This window comes from Phalacrocorax aristotelis, chromosome 1 (genome assembly GCF_949628215.1).
Source record: "Phalacrocorax aristotelis chromosome 1, bGulAri2.1, whole genome shotgun sequence".
Lineage (NCBI taxonomy): Eukaryota > Metazoa > Chordata > Aves > Suliformes > Phalacrocoracidae > Phalacrocorax > Phalacrocorax aristotelis.
This window is the reverse complement of record NC_134276.1, coordinates 156,772,818-156,791,528: the sequence shown is the minus strand read 5'-3', so window position 1 is coordinate 156,791,528 and position 18,711 is coordinate 156,772,818. Positions and strand designations below refer to the sequence as shown.

At 35.2% G+C, this 18,711-nt stretch overlaps 2 protein-coding genes across 7 annotated transcripts in view; one reads left to right on the top strand and one right to left on the bottom strand.

Annotated features, from left to right (window-relative positions):
* Positions 1 to 18,711, bottom strand: part of PARPBP (PARP1 binding protein) — a 110,881-nt gene that overhangs the window by 51,039 nt on the left and 41,131 nt on the right. For 2 of the 6 annotated variants that reach the window (XM_075074883.1, XM_075074899.1), the window contains 3 exons: positions 17,956 to 18,037; positions 7,873 to 8,005; positions 1,596 to 7,222 (listed from right to left, as the gene is read on the bottom strand). In XM_075074883.1, coding sequence (XP_074930984.1) covers positions 6,888 to 7,222; positions 7,873 to 8,005; positions 17,956 to 18,037 — 550 coding nt within the window. In that variant the 3' untranslated portion in view covers positions 1,596 to 6,887. Of the gene's footprint in view, positions 1 to 1,595; positions 7,223 to 7,872; positions 8,006 to 17,948; positions 18,038 to 18,711 lie in introns of those variants that run through there. The other 4 variants (XM_075074891.1, XR_012657439.1, XM_075074906.1 and 1 more) reach the window with 4 other exon arrangements.
* Positions 5,255 to 6,517, top strand: PMCH (pro-melanin concentrating hormone). Its single transcript, XM_075081858.1, has 3 exons — positions 5,255 to 5,503; positions 5,998 to 6,199; positions 6,468 to 6,517. Exons 1-3 carry the CDS (start codon positions 5,255 to 5,257, stop codon positions 6,515 to 6,517), a joined length of 501 nt encoding a protein of 166 aa, XP_074937959.1.

The window sequence follows — 18,711 nt, the reverse complement described above, 5'->3', positions numbered from 1 at the left end:
GCTGTGCAATTCCTTAAGAAATACGTACATTTCTATGTAGTTCCTCCAAATGAAATTCTGAAATTCCTTCCAAAACAACAAACAGTAGAAAATATTTTAAAGTTTTCCCAACTGTGAAATTTATTTGTAACACAAACAAATGCAACATTTCATTCTATTAATACATAGACTATAATTCAACAGAGGACTGAAATGGCTATTCAGGATCTCGCGCAGAAATTCAGTAAAAGTCACCTAGTTTGCAGGGATTCATCCCCACCCTTTCCTTGTACATTCTACTGCCACATAAACAGATGATGTTCTCCAAACTTGTGCTCCTGCACAGGCCCAGAGCTGTCCCATTATAAGCAGCATAGTGCCTGCTTCATGCTACATCAACTTGTTGATTCTGAGCGACTACCAATTCATCAGGGAAGAAAAATGAATCGGTGCTAGGCAAGAGTCTTAGTTTCCCACAGTCAAAAGTGAAGCATGATAATTACTTCTGTTATGTCCTGTGAACTGCTGATCATAAATTCTTTCCATTAATAGCACATTGACACCTGCTTGTTGGGTTGGGAGTGGGAGTTGTTTGGAACAAAAACACTTAGGAATTTAAGACAGACAGCCTATATAATGAGGTGATAAGGTTACTGAAAGAAAGAGTGTCCACCTTGAAGCAAAAGTTCCAGGCCCTGGGTCCAAAATGAGCAATGAGCAAATATATGGGTAAATATAAGTGACACGGCTAATACCCAAGGAGGGGTTGGGATTTCAGGTACAGTTCATAACCTCATTACTTCCTACTGACTGGCTGTAGCCAGATTCCTGTCAAATGTGCTTGCTAGATTCCATTTACATTCTAGTTTTGAAGCAAAACAACTGGCTAGCCCAGAACCAGCATAGAAAATCTAGGATTCCTCGTCAAGGCTTAAGAAGGAACCGCAGCTCCCCAAGCAAATAAATCCTTTCTGGTATTTTTTTTACCTCCATTTGTATCAGTGCCAAACAAAATGCACAAATCAACAATTAATACCACCAGTCTATTCTTTTTACTTGTCGTGGTTTAGCCGGCAACTCAGCCCCACACAGTCGCTCGCTCACTCCCCCACCGGTAGATGGGGAAGAGAATCAGAAGGGTAACGCTCGTGGGTTGGGATAAGAACAGGTGAATAATTAAAATGAAAAGAAACAACAACAGAAATGCAATGTAAAGGAGAACAACGAGAGGTGCAAAGCCCCGGGGGAGGGAGGAGGGGGAACGAACCGCGGGAACAAACCACACACGCCGCAGCCGCCTGCCGACCCGACGCTGCGCCGCTCCCGAGCCGCAACTGCCCCCCCCTCAATATACTGGTCATGGTGTCACATGGTATGGAATGAACCTGCCATTGGCCAGTCGGGGTCAGCCGCCCCCACCATGGCCCCGCCCCTCCCAGCCCCCCCCCCCCGCCACGCGGCAGAGCGCGGGAAGCTGGAAAGGTAGCCAACCCCCCATGGTGAGGAGAATTAAGCCCTTCTCAGCCAAAACCAGGACATTACTCTATCCAAGATCACAAGAAAAAAGATCGGGGAAAAAAAATTATGCCTGAGAAATTAAAACAGATGCACCAAAGTCTCTGACACAATGCATAATGCATACTTTTAACTCTATTGCCAAAATGGATCTCTTAATAAGTGCCACACATTTCTTTTTCCCAGTACAAAAAAATCAAATACATTAAGTTATTTATCAAAGTGAGAAAGTTGTTGTTATTTGTTGTTATTCAAAAACACTGAAATGTTTTAAGTGCCCTGGAAATATAGGTCTCATGCACATAACTCCATGCCTTTACATTCTGTAGGGATAAGAAAGAGTCTACATTTCCTCCTCTGCTACTAGAGGATCACACAAATGGACAAGCATATTTTGAAGAGTTTGGGTTTTTGTTTTAAGTCAGTCTTCCAAAGTCTCGGTATGTGTGGCTCTCGGATCAAATGACTAATATCTTCTGACTGCACTCAAAAAGGAGTGAAATACAGCTGTTTATATAAAATTTACAAGATCCAAATAAAAAAAAAAAAAAAAAAAAAAAAAACCAACAACAACCCCCCCCCCCAAAAAAAAAAAAACCACAACAAAAAAAACCCAGAAGAAAACAGAAACCCACCACCTTTTAAAGTCAGAAGTAGTATACTACTGGGCAAATTAACATTGACCAGGTATTTCAGTTCTATTTTAAGATTCAGTAAAATGTTTTGTTAAGGTTGCTTAAATGCTCTCTCTTGCACAGCAAAGTTTTTCAATTCTCATAATAGTACAGAGAAAAAAATGTTTGGCTTTATACAAGATACACCTGTTTTATTTATTTTTCAGACAATACTAGGAATTAGGCTCAAACACTTGCACATGGCAATTACAGTAGTTGCAAGACCAAATAAAACTATTACAATTGTTTCATAACCTATTCCTAGAAGAATTCAAAATGAGTATGAGTCGGATTCCAGGCACGTTATCACCCATGTTTTATTTACTCACATATACCACACCAGATTTCAGATGTTAAGAGTTCATATTTCATAGTAACAAGGTGCAGTGTAGAAGCAAGAAGAGTTTCTCAAAATAATTGTTATTGCTCTGTAAGCAGTACTAGTTTAATATTTACCATGAAAATAGAAAGCCAATTTGATAAACTATGATAAAACATAGAAGCTGGCATATTAAAACATTTTACATCTTCACTAAAATTGAAAGTTTCAAGATGAAAAGGAAAAAATGCAGACATTGGAGTGTTAGGATTCCCAAAGGCATAATGAAGAGATGTTCACAGTGCATCGCTAATCTGCAGGTGTACAAATGTTAGCCACTGCTCTGAAGAGGCAGAGAAGTCACTGAACTTCTAGACATACACTATCAATTTCTTCACAGTCTAATTAGGAGGTTCTACCAATTATCACTAGAACAACCTCAGATTTTCAGCAATCCTTAAAAATTAACAGCCAGTTCAAGAAGCACTAGAGGATACTGGGTGATTACCACAAGTTTGTCCTGATCTTATATTCTTCCATGGACACCAGTTTAAAGACACAGTAGACAACTAAATAGACACTGTAGATGGACTTTCCAATTCATCCAGGTCAGTTGTTCTTATTTTAACTGTGCTTTATCTTAAATGAAAGAGAAGTGTTTGAAAGCAAGCCATGGCTGATATATGTTACATACCTGTGGGTACTATAGCCTCAGATAAACAGAAGCTCTTGCCACCTACACAGTTACTGGGACAGCTTGCTCCCCAACTCTTAATTCATATACCAACATACAAAGAGGAAGATTTGCTGCCAATGGCAGCTCCAAAGCACTCCTTCTCTTCTGCCTAGGCTGAGCTAAGTGAAAAGTACCATTACAGAGCATACATGGCTTTTGCTTTATTAATTAAACAAAACTGTACAAATACTGAATGTGAGGGAAGAATACAAATTAGGAAAGGGATGTTTTGGATTAGAAGTATAAAACCATATACAATTGACTTTCAAATTTGTCTCCTCTGTAGCCAGGCAATTAAAGTCAAAGAAAAGAAACCACTTCAATTGCCCAGAGGCAAGTACAGGCTCTCCAGCAAGGAAATTAAAAGAATGAGAAGCGATAATTCTGTTTGCCAGAAACGCTCTGCCTGGAAAGGATTAAATGCACTTTCTTCATCGGGGGAAAAGTGGGTATACCCAAAATGTCTCAGTCAAAATCTGCTTAGTCCAGCAGGATATATTTTCCCAGGAAACTTCTTACCAAGAAGTTACTTTGGCAAGGCAGTCTGCTTTTCCAGGAAGTTTAACAGTGAACAGTGATTGAAAATACTACAGATCCAACAATGCTGGTCAATTCTTCTACATGACATCCTCAGTCTATGGATTAGTGTTGTATCATTGCCTGTTTTCATCAGGAATCATTATTACTGTGTCTGTACTTCCCTAAGATCATGCTACACCACATATAGTTCTTCCTGGACTACTTGTAACAAGTATAAAGACAAAAGGGATACTTGCTATCTGTGGCTACCATTGTTGTGTTGTACACTTGTCTAGGCTATTAAATACCAATCTTTGTCCTTCACACCATATCAGTGGTAGGTACTAGTGAAGACCATCAGAAAATCAGTACAAAACAACAAAAAAAACGCTACCACTGTTAGAAATCACTTTTCCTAATGAAAACTTACATTTTGTTCCTAGTATATGACAATACAGAGAAAAAGTGAAATGAAGAGTGAAGAAGTGGGAACCAGTACTCTTTCTGCTTAGTCAGTTTCTTGGTCAATTTCATAGTGGTTCGACTTGACTGGCAGGATGTTTCGTTCCTAGCACTAACCTAAAGGTTAAAACAAATCTGAATTTAAGAGATGGGAACTACCTAAGAGGTACACAGCCACTGAATAGGTGGTTTGTATCACTGACATTAAGAGAGTAGTTAAATCTGGAAAGCAAATGGCACCACCTTCAAATAAGGTTAAAAAAATAAAATTATGTTATGCAGAAACTCTATATTTCCTTCCACAGGGTAATAGGTAGACTTCAAAGACTCTTAAATGAAAAACTGAAGTCTACTTTTCTTTCTACATTCTTAGCGAGCATATCCAACTATATTATAATTTGTATCTGGGAAAGGTCCATTTTCAGAAAGACAATGTAGACAAATATAATTACCTAGGTATTAATAAAGATTTCTAAACATAAGCTCTAAATAATGTAACCTGACATAATGGACTTCAAAATATAAATTAATTCAGCTCTAGCACAGTAGCAGTCTAAGCTATTGTTAAATTTCAAGCTTTTCAACTCTTTAGTGAATCAATTTTGATCAAAAACTATGATAGATCACACCTTTACAACAGTCCTGCTTACTTATGTAGATTAGTTCCTTTTCTTAAATCTTCTTAATTGGAGGTAAGGCTTTATAAACACAAATGGGCATCACTTTTCCTGTGATCTTTGTTATACTGATCCATCAAAAAGAATTAATCTGTGCTGTTCTAAAAACATTCAAAGAAACAAGTTCTCCATGCTAAAGAAATGTTTAAGTAGTTCTAAACAACAGATGGGATTAGAAGGATTATAGAAAAGGTTACTCCTTAATATGAGTCATTTTAAAAGAGTGAACTCATCAGTCATTGAAGCAGTTTCCATTCAATCGGTAAAATATATAAAGTGGGCAGAGATGGAGAACGTATTAATTTACAACTGGAAAAGCTTTCTTAAAATTTGAGAACTGCTTAACTTCTATGCAAGCGTTAACTAACTAAGAATGTGTATTTCATCATACACGTTAATTCTCTCTCTCTCTCTTTTTTCTCAAGGTTTTCTACTCTCAGTTTCAAAGTCTCTGCAAAAAGTGGAAGATGAAGATATCTTGCTAGCCACATTAAAACTAGGAAAAACTCTTCAAAATGGAGATAGAACTGCGAACAGAGGAGCTATACCTTTGCTGAAGCATTATAAGACTGAAGACAGCAGTGCTTTAGACAAAGAGGATGACAGAACCATGAAGTTTTTGGTAAGTTTTCAGTTTTACATTTTGGCTTAATTTTAAAATGTAAATTCTCTTTATAACCCTTTAGAAAACACGTACAATAATTTAAAGCAATAACCTGGGGAATGTACCAGTTTAGCATGCTATAGTCAAGAATAAATTTTCAACTGTAAGTATGTAATTCCAAGAGTTTAAATGTGTAACTTGAACAGTCAAATAAGAGAAACCTGATTTTTACAGAACTATATGTAGCCAAAACTTCGGGGCGGGGGGGAGGGGGAAGCCTGGATTTATGTTTGATTCAGCATCTCCTTATATGCAGCAACAGGTTTTTAACTTCACCGAACAAGACTTATTATTTTATCATGTTCTTCACCATAAAACCAATTCCCAAAGAGGTAATGCAGGTCATTTTAAAATATCACCTTGAAAGACAAAATACATGCAGTCATTGCTAAGTATAAAGTATAAAAAGTGAACACAACTGATAAACAGCTACTCTTTTTCCCTTAAAACAGGACACAGGTTCCAGACACAATTTCTTAAACCATATTATGCCTATCGACTTGGGTAGAAAGCAACTACCTTATCTTGCACTGAAGGGACCCATGGCTTTTCCAGCGGACACTGAAATTCAAAATATTGAATCAATACAGGAGAGAGAGACTGCAGATGAAGAAAATTCAGCTAAATTCCCCATAGGAAGAAGGGATTTTGACAGTAAGTGTATTTGCATTTTTACACAAAAATTATTTCATTCTGGTAAAGTATAATACAATGTCTTTATAGCAATTTGAGAAATGTTCATTTAGAAACCCTATGTCACGTTTGGGATTTCCTAAGACTGAAAAATCTTGCATTTCCAATTTACATCTATTGTGATTTGGTGTGCAGGGGAGAAGGCATTTGTTAAATTAATATTTCCAGAGACCATAAAGAATTCCAGTCCTTTGATGATTTAAACTTTCAGATTTCTTTTTCCCCGTAGTGCTCAGGTGTATGCTGGGAAGAGTCTATCGACCTTGTTGGCAAGTCTGAAATCTAGTGATCTACACCACCTTCTTTGAAGATTAAACATTTTATTATGTATTTAATGTAATTTGAAGATACTGTTATTTAGTGTGTCTATATATACGCATCCAAAAATACTTTCCCATCACATTGTAGAGGGAAAGATAATTCATTACCAAAAAAAGAACATAGTTGTAATTATTAATGATCTATTGTTATTAAAAAAATAAAAGACTTCTGCATAATCCAGACTTCTAAGTATTTGTCTAATATTACGCACAAGCTACTTTGAGTATTTATTTGAGTATGAAAGGAAGCAATTAATGACTTTCACCCTTTTCTCAAAGTTTTACAACTTCTGAACCGGTCAACTGACCACGTATGTCAAAAGAAAAACTTACAGTCGAAAAAAGTCAGTTAATTTTGCCTGACCAGCAATCAACTTATTCTTGCTTGCAGTTTTGCTATGGCTTTTTTTTCCACCTATTTTGCTGTCCAATTCCTTCTGCAGGTTGTTTGAAGCCTTAGGTCTTTTAGCATTTCTTTGCAAAGATGGTTCACTTTCCTTATCACAGATTATTTTGTCATTATTCAGATCCATCTGTTCATTCTTGGAGTTCTTGTTTCTTGGCTGACAGCTCAGCTTTCCCATTTCTGTATAACTTCTAGTCTGGTGAACATTTTCAGAAATAGTTCCAAGCACTGGTACATCAAGACATGAATTCATACCTTCTGTCATGTAAGAATATCAAAAAACATATGTGAAGAAATAAAAAGTTACCTGGGATTATTCATCCTTTTTCTATCATAGGACTGTCATATGATTTTTTAAAAATCAAAACTAGTGCTTTATCAGTAAAACAAAACTATGCTGGTCATTGCAGTTACATTTGCTATGTGTTCCTAAGTGTACTGCCAATTTAAAATGACATTGCTTAGAAATACATAATAGCAACTAACTCAGGGAATTGGACTTATAGCTTTAAGATATTGGAAAATATGCTTAAAGGGTCTAGAAATTATATATATGATATGGTTTGTAGTGGAGTAAAACATTTTTCCCTTTTTTGAAGGGCAAAAATACAAATTTTTCTTAGCTTACTTTTGTAAAATAAGAAGAAACATTACATAATGTATGTAAAATGTATTCATTTTTTACTTTAAAATAGCATCAATACATATTTTCAGAGATATTTATATTTTCAAAGCCTTAGCATTACTATTTTAATGCAAGGCCATTTAACTGATCATAGCATACACAGAGCAATGAGATGTCTTTTTTCTTGAAAACATATTTATACTGGAGTTTTACTAAAGCCTTGTTTGATAACACTTGAAATACCAGCTATCACATGTACTTATTCAATCCTACTACAGCTTACCTGTGAGATATCTAGCTTTTAAATGTTGCGTTGGTGCAGGATGTATGCAGTTGAGGAAGTGCTGACCCTTTATTCCACTCAAGTCGTTTTTATATGTACATGCAAACTGAGATTTGATTGAAGATTGCTTCATCTGCAAATAGCAACCTGGTATTAGCTTTAATTGTTTACCAGAAGTAAAAGATACCACCTGCAAGACTGGCAAAATAATGAGTTTCCCCATTCTTCTGTCTTAAAAGCTTTTACATCATTTAAAATACCAGAAAAATGAGTATGCTCACGTAAAAAATATTTATGAAGCATTCATTTACAGAGTGTAAAGGCTTTCAAGAATACTAATAAATTATTCTATTGAAGTCCTAAAATAATTTTTAAATCTTTTTTAATCTCTTTCAGAAAATTACACATTAACTTTTAAAGCTTCAACCTAAGATTTTCTGTCTAAGTTAGTCCCCTCTTTTGAATGACTGCAGACACTACCATTTTGAGTAGCTGTCATTGCTACTAGAGTCAATTATCACACTTCTACAGGTCACCATCTCTGAGGGTTCAGTAAAATAAACACTAAGCTTCAATATACTTATGCTTAAAACTGCAATATAAAAAATTATTTCAGATCTTTCTTTGGCAAATTTCAGATTTCCTATTTACTCACAGAATAAAGCCATTTCCTCACTGAATGACAATGTTTAACTCCACATTTGCCAAAACACACCCATATAGCGTAAGTTGCCAGAAACCTACAATACTGAAGAACACTATTGTATCTGGTTCTGCACGCTAATCTCCACCTCCTAGTCTTGGAGGCAGGGAACCTAGTCTCATAGGACCAGTAAATCAAAGTAATTGGTTCAACTACAAAAAATAAAACAAAGTTTTCAATAAAATTAATAGATCCATATTTAATGGAATCAATACTTACAGGTAAAACTTCCTCAGTTTACACTTAAGTTACAGCTTTACATCAGCTTAGAATTTCAGGGTCAATCTTTGTAATTTCTGGACAATTTATCACAAATGCTCTAGAATCTGCAAGACAAATTCTGCCCTCACTTCCATTTGAAAGTCTACTAGATTCTACAAACGATGTTGAAAGGTATAGCACAGAGCAGATAATGACAATATATTAGGATTTTTAGCTAATAATTCTATTACAAGAGCACAGGTGAATTCAAACAAATTTGAGCTGAACAGGTGCTACAGTGCAAATATCAGGAAAAAGGAAAAGCAAGAAACATTGTCACAAAGTAAATGTTGAGATATATATAGGTAACAGGAATGATTTGTCAAATAAGAGGTTTATAGCCACTTTTCTGATTAAAAAGTTTGCATTATTCAAGTCTACTTTTCCCCTTAACACAAGCATGTTTAAATCTTACAGTTCAGGTTTGACCCTTATATTTTTTTTCCAACTCAAAATCTCAGTTTTAGACAGAAAGAAAGAATATGTTCTTAGAAACCTCCTTTCACACTGGCTTTCATCCACAAAATTCAGTCACAATTTATGCCACTTTCATCAGATACTGTTTTCATTCATATAAGCTAACAGCCTCTAGCTTTTTATCATTGAGATGCAACTGAACTACTCTTCATGATACTGCAGTTGGCTAGGTGAACACACCTACAATCTTTTTGGAAACAAATATCCCACTTATTTACAGGAATGTAGTTTGTCTTTCTGACTTAACATGTCTCTAAATATATAATTTTACTTTAAACTCAGTAATCCCTTCAAGAGTTAAAAAGACCCAATTTTCCCAGTTGTCCATAACCCCCAAACTGCAATTTCTCTGTGCCAGAGAAAAGCCTGTGAAAGAAAGGCAGATTTAAAAGGGAGAACTATAGCCAGCCTGATGCTCAACAATTCTAATCTTTTTTAAGTGTTAATCTACTCTGTACTTCAAACATTTACCATAAGGTAAGACTATATACATAGACATTTACATGGTTTTGTGTGCTTCAAGTTTATGCCTTAGCTCCCTGAGTCATTAAGTGTATGTCATTAACTTTATACTCTTTTCAGAAAGGGTTTGGAAGGGTAGAGAAGCTGTAGCCAGAATAAGCTTAAGAATTTTAAATAATTGAAAATGCAACTCTAATATAGTTTAAAATTAATCAACATCCTATTGTACAACTATAATGTTTAGAATATAAAACTTCCTTTATGCTTAAGGTTACTGTAATATTAATGAACAATATTTTCCTGTATTTACTATGTTTCTTGAACAGTTCATCTAAAATCTTCAAAATTCCCCCAGTTCTTAATTATTGCCTAGCAAATGACACACACCAAAATTATGCAACAATAACTTGCACAGAGTTCTAGCACATATTCATATTGCAAGCGGCAAGCAAGCTACAATTTGTGCTGTGTTAATGAAGATATAATAAACACAGCACGAAGAACATCAAACTGGAGCAAGAAAGCCTGAGAGTTATCATTCTATAACCAACAATAAATCCAGTTATTTTTTTGAACATCAGGGTTTCTTTTTACCACTCCCATCCAACACTTCACTAATTCAGTTTTCAGGGATTAGAATATGTGGAGTCAAAGGACAGAAGGCAAGCTCAAATACCAAAGAGCTTGCAGCACAAACCCTTCTGTCTTTTTCAACGTCACTGAAGCTTGAAACATGCCTCAGAACATCACACTGTTTAGCAAACAGTATACAAAGGTCTACTAAATATCACTTTTTCAGCTGATGCTAGTTCTAATGTAGAGGGTATATAGAAATCAAGAGTGCAAGACTAAATTTGTTGAAGAAGTCAAACTTCCCAACTAGTCCAGGAAGGTGTATTTACTAGTAAAAACAACTGTATTACACTGAGTGAAGTAGCAAAAAGTAAATTTTAATAGCTCAAAGGCAGAACAAAAGAGCACAAGTCTAGTGCTGAACTAAAAAGTAGAGCTCCATTGGAATGTTTGTGAAGAAAAAAGAGCAACTTAAAACTTGATTGATGCCCAGATAATGAAGCCTGCGAACAGCTTCAAATAGCTTTTAGAAATTAGAGTTCTTCTACAATAAATTCCCTGAAATCCATTGCTTTGAGGGCACCATTCCAATGACCCACAGCTCTAGGAGAACAAATGGTGTTGGAAGGAAAATTTGCTAATCAAATACTTGCACACGAATGGTGTTCAAAGTACTAAGATTTACTATCCCCTCTCCTCCTCACAAGCAAGTGGGATGTTGCTGTTATCCCTATACAAAGAAAGAAATTCTGCTGCATGTCAGAAAGAGGGCTTCGTTGTTACGGCTGTTCAGCTGGAAGAAAGTATGATCAAATTTAGGACAGTGTTTCAGCACATGTAGGTCAATTAGTAGTCCTAATGAGTAGACAAAGCAGAACATTCTCCCACCTTGACCTCTGCATCTAAAAAAGTTTTTCAGTTGCTCAAGATGCCAATATAAAACATTCACTTTTATATGAAATATTAATGGTGCGTGCTCTATTTATTTCTAAAAGTTAGTTGATAATGTATTCCAGATCTCCTTCCAGCATCTGCATACAGACAGTACTGCCAATATTTAGTCAGTAAGAATGTTGAGATTTGGTTTTTATACACTGGAATGGCATAATAGAATTTGAAAACCTACATCAGTAACAACAAACACATGTTTTTATTTTCCAGCCAAACAATTAGAGCACTATTTGGAAGAGGAAAAGAGATAAAAAGAGAAAGTGTCTCTTCTCCACCCTTACCCTTGTCCTTTTAGGAAAAAAAAAAAAAAGTATTAACGGTAAGTTGAAACAGAAAGTTGAAAAAGGGAAGGGAGCGCAAAGGGAAGAGTAACACAACAATAAATGCTAAGTATCATTGCCAAACCAAGGCAGAATGTTATTCAAACATGAAAAATGTCCTGAATAGCTCAGGTAATAGCAAGCTTTTATTGTACTGAAACTATCACATTTTTTTAGCATTACATTGTATCAGCCTTTTGCTATCCCAAATTAACCTACCACTGTTTTGAGAACATTTAGCCTCAAATTGCCTCATTATTTGGTTTCAAAAGTAGTCGAAACTCACAGCTATGGATCGTAGGGAAGTAGTTTAGGGGTCTTGTAGAAACAAAAATTGTATTTTCTGCAGAAGTGTGGTTTATCAACTGACACTAATAATAAAGTCATTCTTCAGATTTTGTGCTGAGCATAACCTATTTCTCCCCTCCCCCTCTCTCCTCCAGGTACTAATTTTTTGCATACTCTACACACATTGAAACTACTAGTCAGCTTAGTATTCTCCATAATTATATTCTACTTAGAAATAAATATTTCTTGCTACAATAGATGAGACTACTACCTGAGGAAGATTGTTTTCTCTATTACTACAAATTTTCTGCTCACAAGTATAGAGGACGTACACAAAACTCTTGATAACTTCCTGTTGATAGTTTTCCAAGTCACAGTTTATTTGTACTGGAATCACAAATAGGCAAAAAAATTCTCTCAAGTAACAGCATTTAGAGAACTAAGCATTGAAAAATAACAACAGTGCATGAAGCTAGATATTAAGTCATTTTATATAGGCATGAACAAGTCACATGAGAAAGGCAGACTGGGATTTTTTGCTTTGTGGAGCTTTTTACTTGGAAGAATTTCTATACACAGTAAAATTACAATGAACTTCAAGCATGCCAAGATTTGTTAGAGTTCTTAAGCCACAAATTCTTTTTAAAACTAAAACTACAGTTATGTTCCCAATTGGAGGGAAATAGTGCCTCATATAGGAAAGGTTGTATCCAGTTACATTAAGAAAAAAACATGCCAAACTACTGAAATTCCTTGCAGCTGCTTCAGGGTGAATGTGTTAACAATGCAGCAGGATTTCTAAAGCAATGTATCAAAAGGCCAAAACAACCCTCAGTTTACACAAAAAGATCTGTTACTCTCATATATTGCATGCTCACAGCCTAATAGCATTTGTTCCTTCCTTCTTAACTCCTAAAGACCTCAGTTTCACCCAATACCATTAGTTCAGGAACAGTATTTTACATACACCTTGAAAGTCTAATCTTCTCTGGTGCAGAAGAAAGATTAAAATCTTATCATGCAACATTTTTATTGTCATAAGTCGCTCTTTAACCTAAACAAAGCAGGTGATTGTAACAGTCCTTCCATTCTTCTCTCTCACCAATAAGCAGAACTTACATAACCCCATTGAAATCAACAAAATAAGTAGTCAAACAATAAATAGGGTATCTACCCATTTTAGATAAATGGAAGTATGGTTCAAAGAAGCAGACATAAGGGTGGATGAACCCTTTCTAGATAAAATACCTCTCCTCTGTCTAACTAAACTTCCTACATATTTTTTATAAAGCAGAAATGAGTGATAAGAACAGCTGACAACAAGTGACTTAACTCAATAGATGTTCTATAGAGCTTTCTGAATTAAAGACTCCCTCCACAAAATACCATACACCAGAAGACACTTCACTTAAACTATAGATAACAGACTTGAAACTCTGAATTGTCTCTCAAAGGAAGACTGAGTTTCTTATTATCAGTCTCACCTGCTTCTGCTGGAGAGAATGAAAAAATGCAACACGCTAGTTCCCCAGGCTTCTTTCTCCTCAAAGGATAAGAGCGACAGCTTTGCCTCCTAACAAATGCCGTTATAGTTAGGTGATCTTTCTGCATCTCTTCCAGTATTTAATGAGGATTGAAAGACAAAATATTTCTTTGTCTTTCACTGTTGCCAGGAATTTATTTTGGCACAACAGAAATACCCACAGATTTATTTTATTTTTAAACACCAATTCCAGTTCATAGCTACCCATTTACTTCATCCACCCTCCATATTTTTAGATACTAAACACATATGCATGATGTTGTCCTAGGTCTAATTATCATCATTCTGCACTCCCCCACATAATTCTGTAGAAGTTGAGTGGTCAGTTCCTCTTAAGAAAGGAGAGGGCATAAGGGTATAATGAATTCTTTTCCTTTTTTTTTTTTAATTTGGAGAAGTGTTTCTCCTTTCACTTTCTAGATTTTCCTAAATTTCTTTATTCAACATATACATCTTGATGGGACTCAGCATACCACCAAACTAATCGTTGCTACAGTGTTTTTCTTCCCCTCTCAAATATCACAGAAAAGGAGACTTTTATTGGACAAGTTCTAATGAGAGATCATGAATTTGTACTATAGAGTAACTGTCTAACCACCTATCAAAGGCAGCATGGCAAAAAGGTCCTTAGGACAATTTTATGGAACTAATGTTACCATCACACATACTGCATAAGAAACTTCTCAGAAGAGTCACTGACGTTGAGAAGAACCATTATGTTGCTATTGTCTTATTCAAAAAACATATGATGGTATCTCTGAGTTGATTGCTAAAATGAGTTTATTATGCATAACAAAATTTACAACGATGAATTTTACAAGCAACCTGTACACATTTCAAGATGGTTGTATGAAATAATAATGAAGACTGATACTCAGTGTAAGGTGATAAATATTACCACTGCACTTGAGATGTATGGTCATGGACAAGGAATTCATTGTGCTATGGGCTGCACAGTAAAGACAGAACAAAATTTATTTCTACCAAGAGACATTACAATCTAAGACAAGAAATGTATGGATTCAGAGAGAAAGGAACTGAAATTAGTCATTTCAATGGGCATCCATCTCAACACAAAGCACTGCTAAATTTTGGGGAAGAGGCTGATTTAAAGGTACTGAAAAAGGTTTTAAAGGAGGATAATGAGTTCTGCAGATACCTATAGGAAATCTCTTCAGCCGTAAGAAACAGCATAAAACAAACAGCTGAAAGAGCTAGTCTGAAAATTAATGAATGAACAATGAAGACTGGTATTGCAGGCTGAATGTAAGCAAGGAGAGATATCTCAAAGCAGCAAATCAGAAATAATCAATGGGTTGGGATAGGTAGATGGAAGATACTTCTTTCCACTACAACTTAAAGGAACAGATTGAGATGGCAAAGAGGAGAATGGCATCTAGCGTCTAATCACTTTGATAACAACTTTCTGTACAGTAATCTCAGTGAAGAAAGATAGGCCAAAGCTGCAACTATCACGTCCAAGACAAATACATGGCAGCACATCAAAAAGCAAAATAAACCTTTAATAAGTTATAGTTGGAGTGGACATATGGATAGAGAAGAATATATTCCAGAGTTGTTATGGAGTGAAAGAGTAACAAGTAGGATACTGTCCTCAATGTTGAATATACCAGGAAAGATAGACATACCACCTCAAGATAAACAGCTGGGTATTCACAGGATGGTATAGAAATAACAGAAGATGTCAGTTTTGACAGAAGGGACCCTTAGGTCAGATGTAGATCTGTGAACTGTTCATATAAAGATGATAGTTGAACTTCTGTTTGTAGATGTATTCATCCACAAAGAAAGCATAGAAACACAAGAGAAAGACAGAGCGCTATAAAGTCTTCATAGAAAAAGGAATAAAAGGAAGTAGAAGCATGCAAAACAAACTCTGTAGAAATTGTTAGAAAGGTAGAAAGAAAACCAGAAAAAGACAAAATGAGAAATTAACATTTCAAGAAAGAAAATAGGATTTTTTGTGAGAGGATGGAGATCAAAGACAAATGGCAGAGAACTATCTCAGTTTTAGTTAGAAAAGTCATTAGCTGTTTGGCAACAGCAATTTTAGTTGACTGGAAGAAGCAGCAAGACTAAAATGAACATAGGAATACCAGAAGAATAATTCCAGACTTCACAGGAATATAGTGTACTTTAGATCACAATGTTTGGCTGATACACAGAAAAAAAGAATTGCAAACAATGTGAAACACTCAGGCATCTTATCTTGGGTAAGAGGACTCTATGCTGATACATAATTGATGAACATTTACACTCTGAACTGCATGATTTTTATTTTCACTTTTTAAAATGGAAAATCATCTTGAAATATTTGGCCTCAGTTCCATGCTGTACTTTTGTCTCTCTGGTACAATAGGATATACTGGAAGAAAGCCATAAAGAAGACTGATTGTGATTACTAGAGGCAGTTTAGCAGCCTCAACACTGCTCTGAGCTGTACAGCTCCAAGCAGCCATTCAGTTTAACATGTTAATCACACTTTACCATCCACATTGCTAAAGTAGGGGAAGAGAGTCCACCATCACAGACATAATCTGCAAAAGATAACACTATAAACAAGCTTTATAGTCTTCTAAGTTGCCAAAGAAACTTTAGAAGTGTGACCCCAGACTTTAGACCTGTTGCTTGTTTTCTTTGAATTTTGGTTTTCATAAGACAAAAGGTCATTTATATTTCAATATAGTCATCCTCAATAATATTAGGCACCTGGTGAGCATCAAAATCAGTTCTAGAAGTTCACTGAAAGATCTTAAAATTTTTGTCTAAAAACTTCAGGTGTTTTATTCTATTTTGCTACAGGTACATTCTATTTCATCAGTCATGGTGAAGCAAGACTAGGACAAGAGTCCTACAGATAAAGTCAGATTCTTGTATTGTATTAACAAGGATCATAGGAGTCACAGAACCCTTATCAGACTAAGGCACAACAAAAGCAGCACAGGAGAGTGTAATGATGAACCTTTGCATGCAATTCCTGCTTCTGAAGTAGAATTCATTCAATTATTCAGAGACCTCTGAAAGAACTATTTGCACAGAAATTATTGTAGCTAATCTGGTATTTTTGATCAGCAAAAAAGTATTTTTAAAAAGCTTCATAATATGAATCAGCCTCAGGGCTCATATTTTTGATCATTTCTGTCAAAAAACTTCTAAGTTTCCAGAAAAGGTCTCAAAGGTGACAGGTAATTACTTTTAGATAATAATTTTTGTACTTCGATACTGAACATAGCTGTTCATGAATCTAACTACAAAACCTCCATTTAGATAAGAAAACTATCTATTTCAATGTATTATGCAAACAGCATATCACATTTTTGCTATTTGATGAGTAAAGCTGCAGTTTAAATATGCTATTTATTGTTAAATTAATGAAGATCCTTTATCAGCTTCAATATTTCATAATTTGCCCATGAGTTTTAAGCTCAATTTCTCCATAATTAGTGCATGAATCCAAAACACCTATCATCCACCCCAACCCATTAAAAAAAAACAAAAACACAAACACACAAAAAAAAACCTAACAGAAAACCCCCAAACCTCAGACTGAAGTAAAACATGCTGGACATATTGACAGTGCTTTTAATTTTACTTCCTTTTAATGACTTTCTATTCCTCAAACATGTAATATGTTAAAATTCACCTCATGTCCAGTAGCAGAAAGATATTTTCCATTATGCTGTTCTAGAACTAACTCTGATGGCTTAAAACACCTGTTTTCTTCCTTACATACTAATTACATTTGCATTTTTACCTGTTGTCTGGACAAAGTTTGTAAAAAATATTAAGTCACTACTTTTATCTAGCTCTCTCTATTGAAATGCTGTGGAAGATACAAGCTCTCCCTCTTTCCATAGTCCCAACATGCAAGTTTGACGATTTTGAGGAGAAAAGACTATGTAAAATGCAGTACACTGGAAGACTGCAACTTTCAGAAACATTGAAGTTACGCTCCATTTCATCAGCAAACTAGCAAACATTAGCATCTTTATTTTATTGTTCACAAAGCAATGTTATGGAAATGTCCTCAGAATGTTACAAATAAAAAGCATCCCCCCCAAAAAAAATGCAATGAAAAAGTCATTATTACACTTTTAGAATGCCTATACTATCAGAACTGAAATCAGATGCCTGTGTTCAGTTTTATCTCTGTCTTCACATAGCTTCAGTTTTATTTCTGTAGTCCTGAAATGCACAGATGGTTAAATGAAGAGATATAGATTAACTCAGTATATCTCCATTAAGAGATCTTCATCAGGAAGCACTTTTAAGTTTAAAGCCCTTCTCTTCTGGTGTTTTAGATATTTCCATTCATATTACAACACTGTTCAAGTTGGGCCAATTACTGCAAGTGAATCACAATTACATTTCTTTAGCTATAGGATACATTTTAGCCAAGTATTTGAGAATTTTAACACTTCATTTTCATTTTAGCATTATTATTTCAGAGCATCTACAGTTGCATAGCAATTCCTACACAGTACCTTATTTTGTTTTTCATCCACAGATTTCTGAATGCGTTGTCTAAGAGGTTTTGGAGAAGTTCCTTTGGATTGTGCTGGAGATCTATATTAAAAAGAGATAAGTATTTAGAACATATAAAGGAATTAGTTAAGAAAAATAGTTACCATACCAACTTCCTCAGAAACAGGAAGGCAAGTACCTTCATTCTCCAAGCCTTACTTTGTTTTCTCGCTTCCTAAGTAACCACATGTACCTCCACAACTGATGGCAGAATAATGAAACCAAATCTACAGTTCCAATATCTGGTATCATTTTGCAGTATGTTTACAATATTGCAGTTCTGCAGCCACAGTGTTATTATTTGTAATGCTGGTGATGAGTTACCAAGTCACCATTCTATTTACACCCCTTTGAAGAGCATCTGGTTGACAACTAGAATAATTTTCCTCATATTTACAGACTTTTCAGTAGAAGTACTCACACAAACAAAATACTTCCACCCTCCTGTATTTCAGTATGTGAATATTTCTGTACATTAATGAAAAATTTTTAGGTATATAATGCAAAAAATATTTTATACATGTAAGAGGGGATTTTTTTGGTCTCAAAATAAGAACTAATCTGTACATCTCTAAATAAATAGTTCTCTGTTTATGCTCATGGCAGGCCAGTATGCATATGAGGACAGGTTTTTTTAAAAAATAACTCATTGTTTATGTCATTCAATTCAATTATTCCATAAATAAAATCTATTTTATTTAGCTCATTATTTTCTT

Bases quoted from the DNA above. Each gene is read 5' to 3' on its own strand.
- PMCH (XM_075081858.1), top strand. From the start codon at position 5,255: ATGTGTATTTCATCATACACGTTAATTCTCTCTCTCTCTCTTTTTTCT. The intron at 5,504-5,997 runs GTAAGTTTTCAG...CCCTTAAAACAG, and splicing joins ACAGAACCATGAAGTTTTTG to GACACAGGTTCCAGACACAA. The intron at 6,200-6,467 runs GTAAGTGTATTT...TTTTCCCCGTAG, and splicing joins AGGAAGAAGGGATTTTGACA to TGCTCAGGTGTATGCTGGGA.